At 40.3% G+C, this 19,288-nt stretch overlaps 1 protein-coding gene across 3 annotated transcripts in view; it reads left to right on the top strand.

Annotated features, from left to right (window-relative positions):
* zgc:171482 (zinc finger protein) overlaps positions 1-19,288 on the top strand; it is a 94,022-nt gene that overhangs the window by 33,642 nt on the left and 41,092 nt on the right. For all 3 annotated transcript variants that reach the window (XM_036215489.1, XM_024297809.2, XM_024297808.2), the window contains exons 4-5: positions 8,668-8,845; positions 13,350-13,607. In XM_036215489.1, coding sequence (XP_036071382.1) covers positions 8,668-8,845; positions 13,350-13,607 — 436 coding nt within the window. The remainder of the gene's footprint in view (positions 1-8,667; positions 8,846-13,349; positions 13,608-19,288) is intronic.

The following is a 19,288-nucleotide window of genomic DNA, read 5'->3' as shown; positions in this document are numbered from 1 at the left end:
TTTGTACCTATCCTCTTATGAGTTACAAATCAAGAATACGCAGACTCTAATCCTAAGTTGCGCACAAATCAAGAATTAAGCATGTATAAATCAAGGTGATACTCATTTCACTCCATAGCCACAACCTCCCTTTTTCACACCATTGCGACGCATCCGCTTTTAAACAACTAGATCCACCATTCTCCTTGTCTGAACTTATCTGGCTCAAAAGGCTGGATAGCTCCAATATTCCTCACCATTTTTGTTGCACCGGTAATGTTATGCCCAATCTGAACTCTTCCCTTTTCCCTTGCCCTTCATTTAGCTCTCCAAACGAAGAGTTATGAAAAATTAGTGTCACATATTTCGTACGAAACACTTTCATTCGATGACGTCATCAATAATCACCAATCCGCTAGCGTTAGCGGGGAGCTTCCAGCGCTTGAATATGCAGAACAAGAGCGTTTTTATCACTTTAAAAAGGTCATGCTACAATAAATAGTCATTACTTACATTTAAATGTAAACGTCTGTGGTTTAGAGTGCACCCACGTGAAGAAAAGCTCTTCTTAGAGCGACATGGGACTTTATACCCCTTATTTTTGAGGGTCAGGTTTAAAAAATAAAGTTAAACTTAAAATGCAGATTAGGCCTTATATTAGGTTGGGGTTGTGAGGGGCGGTAAGCTAGAGGGAGAGAGTGTAAACAGATGATGGGAAATGAGTGAAGGCTTACTTGGCATCAGGAGTCCCACCCAAAACTCAGAGGCAAATTTCCATTGAATTTCTAGTGCTCTACAGAAATAATGTCCTTGAAAACGACAGTTTTTTTTTTTTAAGTTTTTGGCTAAAAAACATCAAAATCATAATTAAAAAAACACTGGGAATGCATTAAAAATAGATCAGAAAGAGAATTGAAGTGGGACTTAAATTGGCCCCTAAAGTTTGATTTAACATGCTTTCTTGATAAAGTGGGTTTGGAGCTCCCATCAACAGTAACTACAGCATTTGTTAAGCATTGAGCTGAACAATGAATTTGCAAATTGTAATTAAATGAAGCATAAAAAACCCCCAGCAAAACCCTGGAAATGCAACAGCTTTTCGGAGAAATTCTTTTGCATTAACGTACAGCATCACAAATAGTGTAGAAATCGGCACACCTGGGTCTCCATCTGTCTCCCTAAGTGAATAAGATGTGACTCAGCGCGTCACGGCCGCCACCTCATATGGGACACTGAATGCACATAAACAGATTAGGCTTCGCACACTCGCACAAACACACTGCCCTCATCTGCCATACTGTAATGAAGTGTGGGTGCCACTGTGAGCAATTTGTTTGCAGCCTTTCACGCAGAGTCGCAACATTGGAAATAAGATGGTGCTGAAAACTGATGTGAAAGGAGGATATATGGAGTTTAGAATAAACTTTCTTCTTTCATCTCGCTGTTCCTCCCATGGGAGATTTCACACATATCTTTGCGGCACAGTGTCTCACTGTTTTTTTTTTTTTTTTTTTTTTCACGTCTGTTTTCGTACCATGGAAATGCTCCAGTCCGGTGGGAATGACTGAAAAGATTTCCTTTCGCTGAGTGAGAGAAATGCCAAGTTAAAATTCTATGCCCTGTGGTTTTTGTGTTTGTGTGTAGGTGAAAGTGTTTGTCACAGCAAACAGGGAGAAAAAGTAGGTCATAAAGGTGTTCCCAGATGAAAGCAGGGAGACTCAATGAGTTCTTTCTCTCTCCATTGTCTGTCTGGATTTTTTTTCCCTGCACCAGCCAGGCGGCAAATAAATAAATACTTTATTTTTATTCTCCTTTTGATATTCCGTTTGAACTGTTGACCCTTTCAATTAAGAGCATCTTCAAACTTCGAACGACTGTTTCCCTCCGTCGCTCAGTGATGCTCCCCACATCGCCTCAACACAGAGCCGTGGGAGAAGAAAGGATGAGCGGAAAACAAACAAAGCATGAAATAACAACTAATTAGAGGTCTATTGTTAGGTGCGTGATCAGAACAAAGTCGACCAAACTCCAAATATTCAACCGTTTAGGCGCCAGTGTTGGGCAGAAGATAAGCAGGCATACATGCAGGAGGCGTGCACACAAACAAACACACACGCAGTAATTAGACCGCGCAGAAGTCGGTCTTACCAGCTGTGTGAGGAGCCAAAGGTAGTGACAGCGAGAAAACAAAAATAAGGACGGAGAAAAGGCGTGAAAGGAAAAATCAAACCGAAAGAAACAGCGAGGTAGATGAGTTTCGGCGGCGACAGATGATGAAGAAAAACAGTTAGTCAGAGACTGTTCTAAGAGGTTCTGCGGAGTGGCAGCTGTAATGAGCTGGCAATTATTCACGTGTTTGTCACCCACACATACTAGAGATTAGCCAAAACTTTCCGTGAGCTGTCATTAAATCACTGGTGTCCTAACTTTCACAGTTCAAGTAAAAGCTTCTTTGTGGGTAAACTTATTTGTCTAAAATGTAAAAAAAAAAATTACTATAACTTACGTAGCATTGTGTGATTGAAGACGGGTGGATTAGGCATGCATATAAAGAACATGTCCATAATCAATCTGAGGCAAAAAAAGTATCAGCCACCATGTTGTTTCTAAAACAAAGAGCGCTCATCATCATTTATCAAAGGAAACGTCGGGATCTTATTCAGGCAATAGAGCGGCAAGCTACGTGGGAGTAGCTACGGATAAAGCGGTTTTGGGAAATAGTGGTTGGTGATTCTATAGAGGAGCTGTAGATCCAACAAGTCTGCATGTCAAGCTTGACTTTTGGTGAGCTGTGGGGCCCATCGCTATGGGCAGCTAGTTCTTACCAAGAAGTGCTTTTGATAAAAAAAAAGAAAAAAAGGGGGTTTCCATTGCAGTTTTGCAAAATGCCAGTTTTGATCAAGTGCAAAAACTGTGCAAAAAAGTTTTGTTTTTTTTTCTTGAAATTGTTATGTTTCTATTTCCAAATTTATCATTGCAAATGTACTGTTAGCCTCCATGTACACACAGTCTTCTTACATATTTCATAATTCATGCTCTGAAAGACAAAAAAGGGAAAAAAATAATATTTGTGTAAAATTTTATACCAGTTTTGCAAAATAATTTTTAAAGTTGTGTACTTTTCTGTCAAAAAAAAGCTCATTCCTCAGATTAAAACTAGTAACACAAACAATACATTTCCTTTTCTTGGTATTTACAGCTTTCCACCACCTCTCATCATGGCTGTCACTTCACTACTTCCTGCTGATTTCACTTTCTTAGGAACCTTCCATAACCACAAAAACAAAAAACACACTAGACTTCCCTCTCTATTGACTGCCTCTGTTACTTTAAGTGTGTTTTGACAAGTGAAATCCCTGTACATTGCCAGAATGAATCATTTCAGGATCCCTGTCCTCAAAATCCACCCAAAAAGAACAGACTTGAAAAAGAACACCAGTATTTGTGGAATCCATGCCTTCTGCAGGAGGTTTGTGGAATCTAGTTCCCTCGTTTATCGCATTGGACAAAATCCTTAAATTCTTTAAGTAACCCGTGATATTTAAAATCTGCAAAGTATGATTGCAGATGTTAAAGGCTGTTAAACTCCTCAGTATAAGCTTTATAAACTTTTCTCAGACAGGCATGAACATTTTCACACGTTTCTCTATTATTTAAACTCTCAAAGTTCATTTTGCGGGCCAAAGTCCAACTGTTCCGCTCCATTCTGATGCACAAAACTAGATCCATGAACGTCTTCATTTTCCACGTCAGAGGAGCTCAAAACTGCATGGCTTTTTTTTGTTGCTCCATTAATGTTAGTTTGGGGTTGTAAAGAGCAGAAAGCTAGCAGGAGAGCGTGAAAACAAAGGGATGATGGGATATAATTAGAGGCTTACTTCTGCACCAACAACTTCAACTTGGAGGCAAATTCTGATGAACTCCTACCACTCTGCAGAAACTACGTCCTAGAAAACAACTCCCTTTTTTTTTTCTTTAATTTTGGTGAAAAACAGCATAATTATCATTAAAAGAGGACTGGGAATGCTTTTACAACAGCTCAAAATGATTGGAGTCGTACCTAAAGTGGAAACACAGAGTGCAGATCTCAAAAAGGAGTTTGAAAAGTGATTTGAACAAAAAAGCCTTTCTACAGACAAAACAGAAAATTATTGCCAAACCATTTTTTTTCTACCCTTATGAATTAAATATTTATTAATAATTTGTTTTTACTTTAAATTAGGGCTGTGAATGTTGACGTGTTAACTCGTGCGATTAATAAAACATAATGATTTCGTTAATATTTATTAATCGTGCTCCAGTATCCTGCCGCGCAGCGGTGAGATCAGCATAATAAAACTCGATCTAAAACAAACGTAAACTTTTTTTTACATACTGTGATTGAGATAGATAGTATGGGATTTATTTGCAGTTTATGGACAAAACCGATCCTCAATTTTAATAAATAAGACGGAGAATAATTTTCTATCTGAAGGCTGCAGAGCAGCAGCAGCGCCACTGCCATGAAGGTGCACAGCTGGGTCAAACTTCTCCCAAAAAAAATGTTTTTATTATTTTCCACAAGCACAATAAATTAAGTTTATGAGAAAAAAGAAAAAGCTGGGAAAAAAAGAAGAAAAAAAGGAAAAACGGAGTTCCAGGAAAAATGTAGCCAGCAGTGCTCTTAGAGAAATTGTTGTTTTTGGGCTGCATGCTCTGACTTTAGCCTTGATTTTTAGTATTTTCTTTTAAAAACGTGTTGATTAGCTTGTTGGCATTTTTTTGTTGTTGTTTTTATGAAATTACAATTAAAACGTTCATTCTATGTTGTAAAAACAGTTTGTGAAGCATTTTTGGAGTTTCTACAGTAAAATTAGTTAAATTTTTCCCAACTGAATTTTCTATTTTTGCATAATTTTAGTGTTAGTGTGTCTAGTGTGTGAATACAACATACAAAAAGGACAAAATAAAGGTTTGTTACATAAGTGCGGTGTTGCTGATTTAAAATGATAAGAAATTTAGGAAGCAGGTAGTCTTTAAAATTGAAAATGGAGATAAATTCAAAAGTAGACAAAAACTGAGTTTTAAACCCTAACTTCCAAAGGGTTAAAAATAAACGTTCTAAATGTACAAATTTGTGTGTGATTTCATATTATGATTATTTTAGGATAAGTGTCTTCAAAGACTGTAAGTAAAAAAAATAATGATTTATGTTAATTAATCACAATTATTTTATTTCCAGATTTGTAATTAATTTTTTAATTCCCGTCCTTACGTTAAATACAAATATGCAACATTTTTTTGGAGTATACTCGACTGTTAGTTTCAAGAGCTAATGCTTTGTGTGTGGTTAAACTCCTCACCACCTCAGAAAAAAGTCAGACGCCGGGTGACAGAGGGGGAGGTGTGGCACGCTTCATAACAAACCTTTAACATGATCACAGCGGGGACAGACTCGGGGAGGGAAAAGAGGCGAAGCGGGAAGAGGGCGAGGAGGGGAGGGGGTGGCAAAGGCCTGCCAATACAGATAAATATTTCATCCCACAACACTCCGAGTCAGTGAGACTGGTGCCCAGAGGGGGAGGGAGGAAGCAGGAAGGGAAGGGGGGAGTAAAAGAGTAAAAGGCTGAGATTGAAGGCAAGGCGGAAAGATGAGAAACGAGGGAGGCGGTGAGAAAAAGAGGAGGGAGGGGAGCTGGAAGACAAAGCTACGCCTGGAAGGTAAAGGTGTCCTCAAGTCACATGTCCACTCCCCATGACACTAACCAGTCCTGACACAACACACACTCACTCGTCCCCCGATGAGCAGCATGCCCCCGTGGACTCACATAGAGTTTAAGACATTTTTCTTTTATTGTCCTTTTGATTTAAGTAACCATGATGAAGAGGTTTAGCTATGAAAAACTACATAAATACATACTTTAAAAACATACTTTATTGTGAAGGTTATGACAGGGGAATCATTAATGTTCTCTTGAAAGCAGACAGACAGGAAGTCTGAAGTTTGTCAAGTCATTTTACATTTTAGATGGAAATTCTAACATAACTTTGAAGATGTTGCAATCTACCCCTAAATAACACACACTCTTTGACGATTCGTTTGCTATGTTCATGTTTGACGTATGTTCAGATTGGGCTAAAAGCGTATTCTTAGCTTATGGTGTTCACACTGGACTGTCACTACCCAATACCAGCACATGTACCTGCAGCTTGAAGAGGCTTGTTGGGAAATGTTGAAGCGGTGCAAATCTCACAAATCTTGCCCCAGGCTTTTCCCTTTCACAGCTCTATTCCGATATACAAAAGACTTGGCATATAAATCCAGCTGAACACAAACCATAATCATTAGCATTTCCTCCATGATCAGTGTTTAAATGTAAATGAAAAGGGACACTCTTCATACATTCATTCATCTTCTTGTCCGCTTTGTCCCTTTCGGGGTCGCGGGGGGTGCCGGAGCCTAACCCGGCTATTGATGGGCGAAGCCGGGGTTCACCCTGGACAGGTCGCCAGTCTGTCTCAGACTCTTCATACATCACTACCAAATCTGAGTTTCTGATTGAAAGTTCAACTCTTACAAAAATATTTGCCCATTTTTTACGTAGAGCCCAAAAATGTATTTAAAAACTTATATCATCTTGTGGATGCGAGGGTTCTTAACGTGAAAGCCCGAAACGCACATATATACGCACATATTACATAGACCTTTCATTGAAAGTAGTAGCTTTAAAGAGGCCGGTGTGAACGTATATAACCCTTCGACTGTTCACACAATCAATGTGAATTGAGTGATTCTGTCACAGAGAAAAGTGTTAGTTAAAAGAATGTCAACTCTGGAGCTAAAGCTCTGGTGTCAAAGGGTTAAAAGGTGAAAGAATAAATGACAAACTGACGAAGAAAGCAACAACTTTGCTAATTGAAAAAAATTTGACTTGATCTGATCAGAACAGATTACAAAATCATTACAAAACTGTAAACAAAGCATCTAAGTAGGGGTGGGGTTATGTAAGTTTGCTTCTTCCCATTCCATTTCAAGCAATTAATCAAGCTCTACTTCAAGTTCAACATTCTCCTGTTAATCTATAAGGTTGCATCCTAAATTAAAGATTTCATAGTCCCTTATCAACCAAACACAACACTTCGCTCACAAAATGCAGGACTCCTTGTGTTTCTAAAAGTACAGTAGGAGGTAGAACCTTCAGCCACCAAGCCTCTACGTTATGGAACAAGCTCCCAGCTCATGTAAGAGAGGCCAGCACAGGGTCTACATTCAAAGTTGGGCTAGAAACGTTGCAGTGTCTGCATGATTTCCAGATATCCAAGCCCTACTTGTGACTGATTACCTGGTCCAGGTGTGTCCAGCCAATTAAAACATGCCAGAGCAGAGTATCCATGCAGGATTGCAGCCCTCAAGAGTTGCCTATCCCTGAACTAGAGGATAAATGTTCCTGCTTTTAGCATTAAAACTAGACTTTGTTACTAGTTAAATTACACTAACATTTAGTCATTTAGGAGATGTTCTTTCAAAGAAGCTTAAAAAGAAAAGTACTCAATTAAGGGTCAAGAACACAGTCAGAAGTTAGCTAAAGTTGCTTGATTGAAAGCTAAAGTGTACAATAAGAAATCCCAAAATAAAGATGTGAAAGACCAGTAGGAGTCCACAAAATAGAGTTGGTTTCTAATAAGATTGGAAGAGGAGTGCCTGCCACTGATGCTTTAGGACAAAGAGCCTTCATCCCATTACAACCTCTTCCAGTGAATTCCTTCTTCAAAGAACAGTATAGAATGTGGTTTAAGCTACTGGGAAGAACAGTAGTAGCATTGTAGTGGTACAAAAACATGAGCGAGCAGATGATTTAGCCAAAGGAATTTGCATATTTCAAAAAGAATAGACCCCAATAATGAGCCTTGGGGTGCCTCGGTTTAAAGCGTATGATATGAATTTTGCCATTATACTTTAAAAGAGTGGCCAGTGGGGTGAGATGCTGAAAACAATTTGGTTCTAACTAGAGCTGTAGGGAGTGTAGGATGTGGACACACACACACACACACAAGTGGGTTAAAGGAATAACTAGGTTCTGTTTGTGAGCTTGTGTGTTTATGAGCACATTAAAAAAGTTTTGTTCACTTCAGTGGTACATTGGTGCATCTAATATTCATTTATAAATCGATCGGTCCCGTCGCATTTGATAATAATGAATTTCAGGTTTCTTTCCTCTGAAGCATTGGATATTTATGGGTGTACAGATGTGTTTGGGCTGGGCGTGTGAATTTATGGCTGTAAGTGTGTGTTTGCACATCTGTGTCAGTCAGGCGGTTGGTCTTATGTTTGTATTCCCTCTCTCCCTCGGGGGAGCAACTCCCCCTCATCATTAGTAATGAAGCAGCAGTGGTGAAAGGGCCAAGCCACAAACTGAGCCCAGAGAGACAGATGAATATTTGATCATCCATCCCTTTGCCATTGCGAGTGTGTTTGTGTGTCTGTGAGAGAAGTCCAAAGCTCTGGGCTAAATGTACATTTTGCCACTTGCAATTCTCCCTGAATCTCTTGCCTTTCTCACTTTCACCTTTACTTTTTTTTTTTTTTTTTTTTTTTTCGCTCACCATACATTTTTTAACCTCCACTTTCCCTTTTCACCTTGCTTACCCTTTCATTTCTTGACATTTATCTTTTTTTTTTCTTTTTTTCCCCTTCTTCCTCATCTGCAGGACTGTGCTGAGACAGAAGTAGACAGAAACAAGTGCTGTACGTTGTGTAACATGTTCTTTACCTCCGCGATTGTGGCGCAGTCACACTACCAGGGCAAAACCCATGCCAAAAGAGTCCGTCTGGTGCTGGGAGAGCCGCCCAACCTAACCGCAGCCACAGCCAGCCCTACAAACACAGGTATCTTCAATATTTTATCAACCATTTTAATTCATACTCACTGCTGAGCATTGACACTTGTCTAACCACTTGATGTACACGCATGTAGATATGTAGAATATCCATGACAACATCATGCATTTTTAAACACATCTTTGTAAAGTGAAACATTTCCGTTACTTTCAATCTGTTAAGGTTTTTGGTTGAGCTTTTAATTAAATGTTTCACTGTCTACTGATCGCATCCCCTTTCTCAAGTTTCAGAGATAATTGCTTGGAAAGGATGTAGTGTTTGACAGTTCCCTAGGTGACAGACCGTCTCTAGATGACAAAAAGGCAGAAAACAGTAACATCAGATGAGCAGTAGAAGCACAACAAGTTCTACATGCTACTCCTGTCTGCTCTGCACAGAAAACTAAGTTTAACAAAGTAAAGTTTTAGAAAAACTGCATTATATTTTTACCCCTTGGTTCTTTTAAGACTAAATCTGCAAGTTTTAAACGGCTTCGCTTTACAACTTGGTCAAAATAACGATTAATTTGGCTGAATGTTGCACACACCACCCTCAAGCTTTTTTACCAGAAATCCTTGAGAATTCTTAACAATAACTTTCGCTGGAAGACACACAACCTCTATGTTGGTTTTCTATTTCTTTTCTGTTTGTCAGTATTTCATTGAAATACGCTATTCTTGAAGGTCAGTTAAGGCCACGAGTGAGAAAGAACAGCTCCAGAATGGTTCCTGTTTTCATTCTTTATAACTGCTTATTTTTCCACGTGTGCCTAAAACCTCTGCACAGTAAAATTCTATTTGGAAATAGTCTGAAAGTGGTCCAGTATCGTGAAGGTCTCTGCTCAGGTCAAAAAGTTTTCTAACAATTACCTGACCTGGAGCTATCCATTCATCCGTCTTCTATTCTCCTAAAGTCCTGTGCCAACAAATTCTCATTCCCAACTCGTCATATATGGACGTATGGTTCTGGACTCCTCCGTGTCACTTTTCGAGTGTCCCCAACTTGTCACTTTTTGATGTGCTGGCTGTTCCCATTAAATCAGGGGTCCCCAACCAATGGAACCTAAACCGGTACCGGTCTGACGGCTGCTTGGTACCTGGCCACAGACACTAATCAGAGGTCCCCAACCCTTGGGACGCAAACCAGTACTGCTACCCTAACCAGGTATTGGTATCCGTACCCTAACCCAGTATTGGTGCCGCATCCTGAAGGTTGGGGACTCCTGATTTAATGGAAACAGCCAGCATGTCAAAAAAGAATGAATTGAGGGCACCCAAAATGTCAAAGTGACGCGGATAGGGCCCGACTCATACATCCCTATATGAAGAGTTGGGAGTGAGAATTTGTAGCCTGTGCAGGGTCATATGGCAGTAGGAGCCTATTCCAGATATTCCAGGGCGAAGGCAGAAACGCCCTGGACAGTTCACAAGTCCATTACGGAGCCAGTAGTAGGATATTCAAATTTCAACCCCCGCTTTTATCTGATGTGACTGTCTGTGTTTCTACCCAGAACCATCAGTAATGAGCATGTTAATCAGGTCGGTCAACCGAGATAGTTTGACCTCTATCCAAACACATGGACTTCATCCAAACACACACTCCAGCTTTGATTTATTTTTAGTTCAAAGCGTTTGGTGTTTAAAAGCTTAAGGCAGGAGTTAGCCAAAACTTTCTGCCTGTGAGTAAGGGGCAGAAAAGTCCCTGAAATGTGCATGTACTTCAAAAACCATGAAGTCAAATGAAAGAGAGGCACCCTGGTGCTTTTTAACTATTCACTGACTGATTTTAGGTCAAGTTCATGACTGCTTAAGAGAAGCTTTTTTAAATATCTGTGCGAGTGGGTTATCTTCAAGGGAACTTTACATAATGGGATTCAATTTGGATGAAAAGGGGAAATTTCCATAAGCGTGCGTCTGCAACAAAATGGGATGTATCTATCAAACCTTAAGTGACTTTTGCTAAGATTTGCCCTGCTGTGAAAAATTGTCACTTCTGTACTATTGCTGTTTTGGAGTTTCTGTGGTCTAATGACAGATGGACCTGGAGAAAAAGGCACAAGAGAACAAGTACAAGGGGAGAGGAAAAGTAACCTGGAAGAGAAGAAGTGGATTTCAAGAGAGATTAAAGTCAAAGCTACTCGTTGCGAACACTCAAGAGTTGAGCGCTCCACAGAAGATGCAACCAAGCTGACAGGCTTGGGTGCACACTGGCACAGAGGCACACACATGCAGGATGACGGATGCTGTCGTTTTCATTCATGGACACGTTAACACAATAGTGAGAAGTAGGACCATGGATGTTGAAGAAACTGTTTTGAGGGGGGTGAGCAAAGATCATACCTGGGTTTCCTCCCTGGAGCACATCCCATCCCCCTAACATACTTCCAACCACTTCCTTCTCCAAACACTCATGCACAATCCCCATGACCCACTCCATGAAAAACTTATTTCTGCTCCAGTGTACAGAGATCACAGTCAGAAGAGGATAAAAGTACGGTGGCCCCGAAGTGCAAATCACACCAACAAATCACTTGATGCAAAAACATTTTAAAGATCACAGCAACACTTAAGAGGAAAACAAATAATAAAAAACAAAATTTTTGAAGTCAAAACAGAAATAGTAAAAAAAAATAATAAAATGAAATAAAAATATTTAGGAATACTAACGCAATTTCCTTAAAGCAAAATGAAATGTTAAAAAACAAAACATAAAAAGGAAGTACTCTGAGACATTGCTTTTATGATGATGTTTGAGTCTTTTGAAATGTGTCTCCTACATACGCATACTTATATAAGATAGACAAATGTCATCCAGTCCATGATGCCCCATAGTACCTACCTTTTCCGATTTCCATAAAAAAAAAAAAAAAAGGAAATAAATTTCGGAAAACTAAAGACAAAATCAAAATTGAAATGTTTAAAAAATGAAACAAAAGAAAATAATCCATTGGGAGAACAAACAGCAAAGAAGAGAAAGATAGTAGTGGATCTCTCCAGTGTCACTCAGCACCTTCTTTTCCACAGAACCAAAAATAAGACAAACGAAGCAAAAAAAACAAAAAACTTCTTGGGTTTGATTTCTTTTCTGGCAAATTGCATTTATGGAAACAAAATATATGATAACATGAACAGGCAAGGCTAAAGCTAAGTCTACTTAGGACTACCTGTTCACAGTATTTGATCAGGTTAATAAAAATAATTGAGCATTTTGTGGTATAAACACCCAATTTTGCATGGATATATCTTAGGATCCCCTCTTTCAGAAATGCCTACTAGCCACAAAAAAATTCAATATTTTTAATATTATTTAAAAATATATACAATTAATAGTATTAGGTAAACCTCAAGTTTAAAGACTGCATTTTGTGCATGAAAAGCTCATATTGTTGAGACTGGAGCAAACAGACACTGAATATTTTTGTTACAATTGAGTATATGCCATTATGGATTTTTCCAAATTTGGTGCCTGTACCACAAAATGCACGATTTGTCTGAAATGTTGCCCGGCTCCACTACAGATAGGATAAGAAAGAGGCTCAAACAAGCCAGAAAGACTGTGGATTTGCCTTCAGTAAAAATGTCAAAACTTTGTCAAAACAGAAGCATTGCTTCTGTGTAGCCAGTTGGGATGACTCTACAACCATTGACACATAGTGGATGGTAAATCGGCACATTTGGACGCGCCATCTGGCATCAAACACTTTCTCACACAGTCTGTGGACCTAACTGCCCCCCAGGAGGATCCCTTTGCTACACGTACTGTACCTTACACATGCAAACAGCCTGTCCAGGGATTTCAGTCACGCTCACGCAAACGCGTGCACAGACATTTTACCAAGACTGAAATAAAACATTCATTCCACCACCCTAACTCCCACATGAACGCACAGTCACTCGCGCACTCCCTCGCACGTGCGCAGCCGTCATCCGCGAGAGCCGCAACAGCGTCCTGTGGACATGTCAGTGGCCGTAAGCTATTAATGGGCAATCACCATGGTAACCAGTGTCATGTCGTGTGCAGCAGGTCACCTGGAAGTCTGCCATTTCCCTTTTTCCTTCATTCCCTCAGAGGAGCAAGAAAACGAAGGAGGCTTAAAAAAAAAAAAAAAAAAAGAGAGAGAAGCTTCAGCCGTACACAAAATGTGGGCAAAAAGCCAGCACTTGCAGACTGGACCCTGGAGTACAAATGGCCTTTTTCCAACCTTCGTCTAATTTCCACAGATACAGCCTACAGCAATCTATTTGCTAACAGCTTTGAAGAGTACAACTGAAACTAGAGCTGGTAAATGTCTAAATGTACAAGTGGGTGTTCAAGTGTTTTAGATGTCATTCGACTATGAGAAAATGACCATAAAAAATAATCATCGTTTTCAAGGTCATGTATTCTATGAACACATTTTTATTTGATGTTTTTTAGGTTTTAGACACCTCGTTATACTTGAAATGGCATTTCCTTTCACCCTCGCTTTTATTAGTTTTTCCTTTTGAAATTCTTCACAATGTCTCTCTTCCAGATTCGTCTCCGACTACCCCGTTGCCCACAGACCCCGCTGCCTGCCCCCCTGCGCCCCCTGCTCTCCCCTGGCCCACAGCAGTAGGCAGCGGAAACGGCGGCAGAGAGGCTGGGAAGTATTGCTGCCTTTGTGGAGCCTGGTTCAACAACCCTTTGATGGCCCAGCAGCACTACGAGGGCAAAAAACATCGCAGGAACGCAGCCAGAGCACGCCTCCTGGAGCAGCTAGCAGGCAGTCTGGATGCCACAGAGAGCACAGGTCAGCATCTTGAGCCAGAGCCCAGAACGCTGACAAATGAAGGGCAGCGAGGCTGTTAGGACTTTGGTGGCGGGAACTCTATTAGCGGGGGACTGAGTGCAGCATGAAGAGGCAGTGTGGTTGTCAAAGTGTTCATGTCTTGTGGTACATTTTGCACTTTCACTAACCCCAATATTTATAATAACAATATGATTCATTTAAAATTAGCTGAGACATATTTTTGTGGCTTGAATGCCTATTTAAATGCCAAAAAAAGAATACAAATCCTATTGTATATCAGGAAGTGTTGTTGGTTGTGGACCCAAAAGCAGGAGACCAGGCAAGGTGGCCAAAAAGTAATAATTTTAATAAATAAACTGAAATATGAGAAAACCCATAGGAGAAACAAACATGAGGACTGAACAGAACAAAGCAGATGACCTGAAAACCAGACACTTTAATACACTGAGGTTGATTAACTGAATGAAGACCACTGTTGATGATTTAACCTGAACATAGTGAGACTGACACGGAAAACAGAACATGACAAAAGCACCACGAAAACCCAAGCATATAATCCTGACAGTGCCCCTCTCCAAAAGGGCACATCCCAGATGCCCAAAACACCCAAGAGAAGGGGACCCTTACGTGCAGAGCAAAAACAAGTCTAGAAAACAGAGCTCCAGCACCCAGATGGATGTGAGGGGTATCAAAACCCCTCCTCGGGAACAGACAAGAGAGGAGCAGTCCCGGCGACTCTCTCCAGGGACAGCAAACATGAAGGGGAGCAGTCCCGGCAACCCTTCTTCGGAACAGGAAATAGAGCCAAGGGGGATGAGGAGAAACAAAAACGGTGACCGAACAGAACAGAGCAGATGACCTGACCATGATGGACTGAAAACCAGACACTTGAATGCAATAAGGTTGACTAAATAAATCAGGGGTATCCAAAGTTAGCCTTAACCCTGCCTTATCTGCTGCTAATTACCTGGATTAGGTGTGTTTGGCCTAAAAGGAGCTTCAATGGCGAGTTGTTTGGAAAACATGTAGGACACCAGCCCTCGAGAATTGACTTTGGACACCCCTGAACTAAAAGCAGAACATGACAAAAGCACCACAAAAACTCACACATAGAATCCTGACAATTATACATCTGATTCATGCGTTTTCAGTAAACCCAAAGTCTACCGATCCATGTATAGATCCACCTCCCCCACATAATTTAAATAAGTTATAATATAGTAGTTAATTATTCACCTAATTGGGTGATCAAATTTACCGTTTTCTAAATAAAGCTGTAATTAACACATTAGTATGACAAATGCATCATAAAATGTCATACATCACACAATATCTTAAGAAAAGGGTTTGACATTTAATAATGTTAAAACTACTTATTACTCTGATTTGTACTTAAGAACTGCTAAACCTGGATTGTAATTATGAAGTATAAAAAGGATGAGCATTATTTTCATATCTTTTAATCCTCATCTCCTATTAGGATTCATTTTTTAGCCGTTTGAGTTCTCTGGGAATCTCCAGTAATCATCCATTAACTTAAGTAGATATTTCTTTAAACATAATTAGCAGTGAAACATATCCTAGCAATTATTTTTTTGCTTCAGTCTAACCTTCAAGGCTATTTTTTTTAGGGTCACAGTCTGCTCATTTTACAGCTTTTACACTTGCTAGTGTTAGCATTGTAACTGGGGAAAAATGTCATGTGACTTGTGTTGGCATGGTACATCATAATTAACTGTTAATCAACTGCATGGTAAAAAGGCAGGCAGCTTATTATGACGCAGGAATCCCACACAAAATGAGACGGGGAGAAATGTATTTCTGCTCACCAACAGTGCTAAGATTAAACACCAACATGATGTTTAGTCCCGACGTCTTCCTCACCCCCTGCATTTATCTCTATATCCCACACAAACATGAACGAACGTAGCTGTACGATGACACGCTTTTTTTGTGCTCACACATTTTTTTGCCTGAGGGTGATCCTAATAAAGAGTATTTGTCCCAGAAACTGCTTTTCATTTCTCTGAATCCTGCAGTAAAATCAGCGCATGCTGGGTTGCACCCACAGGTTTGACACACATGCTGCAGACGTTACACGGGCCTTTCCAAGGTCCTTCAACGCTCCTGAAAGCTGAAGCCATGCCGTGTGCTATGTGCTCCAGATGCCATGACAGAAGTCCTCTTCCCAAGAAGCCAATGATATTAAAAACATGAGTCACGTTGCCGCCTACAGAGGCACACAGGCTTTAAGTGGTGTCAGGTTAGATAGCGTCTTCCATGTGCGTGATGTGACCCAAATTGTTTTCTGTTTTTGTGTTTCCAGTTTTGATCCAAAACATTCTATTATGTGGAATTACATTTAAAATTTGAGGTAAAATTGAGGATTTTTTTCCTTTAATCTTCATGCTGTTGCAAAATCAGCAGTACATCATTTTTTCAAGTGATTGAACAACCATTTTTTAAAGCATCTTTAGTCTGGAACACTTTGTTCTTCACAAAGCAGCTTTCCTGACAGCTCGTGTTTGTTCTTCAGCTCAGACACATTTCCAATGAAGCAAGATTCTCACGTCTGATTGGCTTTTATCACCACTCTAAGTGTGAAGTTACAGGTGCGCTGAGTGTAATCTCAGAGGGAGAGGCGGCTGCCGGGCTGACGCAAGAGGCGGGTTAATCTCAGCCCAGCACACATTCATGTCTCAGCATTCGTCCTGTTTTCCGCTCTCTGGGACTGTTTTCTCTTTGCAGTCTGTTTATCGTTTACCTACCCACTTCTTACTGCTTTCCGCCTCTTTGCTGCTCGTCGATGATTATTATGTGTGTCAATATGCAAGTGTGCCGCGGGGGGCTCCGATCTGTCATCACATCTCATCTGTCGTCCTCATTAGCTTCCGCGAGGTAAAAGGGAATTATTTACAGCCGTCTCTCTAAGCTCTGGCTGCACAACCTCATCTTCATGTTTCTGTCATCCTAACACCACTGACCTTCCCTTTTATTGGTGTCACTCCTTCCTAAACCCACCTACAAGGAAACACTAAACCACCACAACATTTAGACATTATTTCTTACTCCTGGGATTTCATCTGCAAGCACCAGGAGACTGTCATCATTTTCCATGCATGTGCCAGATAAAACCCTTGGATTTGGATTACATAGGAGGAGGATAGAGTTGAAGCAGCGGTGTGCACAGGCGAAGGATGGGCCCAGATGATGTGGACGAGTCTTTTCATAAATCACAATGGGGTAGAAACCCCTTCAGACAGGCCCGGCGCTTTGTCTGCGCTCCCCAGAGACTCCGCTGAGAATTAAAGGGAGTGAGATAAGCCTTTAGGTTGGGAGAGTATGTTTCTGTTTCTGTGTGTGCGCGCACATGAGGACTCTAGAGAGGATGAGGTAGTGGAACAGTGAGAAAATTGTGTGTAATTGATGAGTTTGCTGGAGTCAGGGAAGAGATGACCCCTATCTTTGGAGAGCGCAAGAACTGTACCAGAATTACCAGAAAAAACCTGAAATAATGGGATTTCTGGAGTACAAGTCGCACCGGATTGTAAGTCACAGAAGACAAAAAATGCATAGTAAAAAATTAAGAAACATATATAAGTCAAACAGGAGTAGAAGTCATAGGAGTAGAAGCAGAAGAGAAAAGTCCCTTTGAACAAAATTCACACAGGGGCCCGTTTCAAGTAACAGGTTTAACAAATTTATTGTTCAAACCTGAACTCAGAGTTTACCGATTCAAAATTTGCAAACTTAAAGAGTTTTTGGATTCAGAACAGCTGAAAAGAGTTGATTCAATTAACTTTGAGTTGTTGGAACCAGAATCAGGTGTGAGCGTTGCGAACATAAAAAGCCCTGATCAATGGGGCAAAGACAGCACGATTCACCATTGCAACAGGAACAAACACTTTTAGAGTTTCGTACTTCCGGCGACAGAAACTGATGTGTTCCTACAAGCATATACCGACTACAAGCACATTATCTGCAAGAAAAGCAACACAGCTGTAGCGGTAAAACAGAGAGAGAAAATAGCTGCAGATGCAAACGACTACATTTGGATAATTTCAATTTAAGAACTAAATAATGTTAATAGTGTCATTTCGTCAATTGTTAAGTAAGGAATGGTTTTTGATCTGTCAATAATTTATCCAATCATCTCCGCAATTGCATGAATGACCGGATTAATCCAGCCTCCTCGTCTACGAGATCCTCTATGAATGGACATGCTATTTAGGTTTCAGTGTGGTGGAAATGTGGAGTATCTTATGTGAATGTTCTTAAAATGTTAAGGAAGACGTCCTATTTGAACATCCTTCACTTTAAGAAAGGGCGGAGACCCAAAGAACTCAGAATTTCCTGAAGGAAACCTGCTCCAGACAAGTTTAGGTGTCAGTTGCCATAGTGATGAACTCTGAGTTCAGCTTAACCAGCTTTGTGAAACTGCTTTGGTTTAACCAACTTTCATGTGTTTAAGTTAGTTCGGTTTATGAAACCGGAATCTCTGAGTTTTCCTTAACTTAGAGTTCACAAACTCGGAGTTTCAACAAAACCTGCTTTTTAAAACGGGCCTCAGGACTAGATCTGGAAAAAATAGGCGAACTCGGTCCGGGCAAATTGAGTTAGTCAGTGGGAAAATAGCAAACATGCAGTATGAGCCAGCATTTATATACTGGAAAAGTCACATATAAGCTGCTGATGAGAATAAGTTGCAACCCTGGCAAATCTATGCTACAAAAAATAAGGTAAAATGCAGGAACTGTAGGTAGCACAGTTGGGTAGGACGGCTCAACATACATTTGTGAATATTTAAATAAATAAATAAATACAAGAATACACAAGAATTAATAGCAGTTGTATAAAAAAAACATTTGTAGACTAAATTAATGCTGGAACTGCATTAGCATATCTTGTGGTCTCTGATGTGCATGATGACTTTGGCTTCAAAAAGTGCCTGAAGCCAGACGTCAGCCGCCTGTTGCTCCTGAACTTTAGGGCATGCGGAGCTGCAGCTGCTCTCCGACAGCATGTGGTTCAGGTGGCTTGCTAAACTGCAGTGTCAGAGGATCCTTCAGCTGGGGGGCGCGTCAGCTTATCCAACACAGTTTTGAGAGGCAGGCTAGTCAATTTTTGCATAATTAAGTAGGGCATTAAGCGACCCAGATAAGCCAACGTAATTCTCATGCCATCCTAAAAACCGTCAGATTGTTGTGTAACTTTGCAGAAGCCGGTTAATTACAGATATGGTTATTAGTTACTCATTGATCTGTAGCATTTGGTGCAAACTAACAGGCTTGTTTTGAAGAGGTGTTTGGATTATTGCTATCAACTGTCAGTCTCTGTACTCAATTATCCTTGTTGTCTGCTGACTGCACTTTCCCCACCTGCTCTCCATCCTCATTTCCTCACCAGCGTCTGCTCTTCACCATTATCACCACAGTACTTAGTCTCATCACTTCCCTTCACACTCTGTCAGATTCTTGTTAATTTTTGTCTGGATTCCGTCTTTGATCCTTATCTAGTTGCAGCATTAGTGGTTTCGAAGCACGTCTTTATCCAGATGCTTTTGGTCTAATTTAGCCTTCTTTTGTGGATTGTGATACTTTTAGTTTTTCGGCATGATCTGTACTTTTAAATAATATACAAAAAACACCTCCAATCACAATACTGTATGTGTGAACAAGGTT

Source organism: Oryzias melastigma, linkage group LG15 (genome assembly GCF_002922805.2).
Source record: "Oryzias melastigma strain HK-1 linkage group LG15, ASM292280v2, whole genome shotgun sequence".
Lineage (NCBI taxonomy): Eukaryota > Metazoa > Chordata > Actinopteri > Beloniformes > Adrianichthyidae > Oryzias > Oryzias melastigma.
Note: the sequence above shows the minus strand (reverse complement) of the source record. Positions and strands in the feature narration are given on the sequence as shown.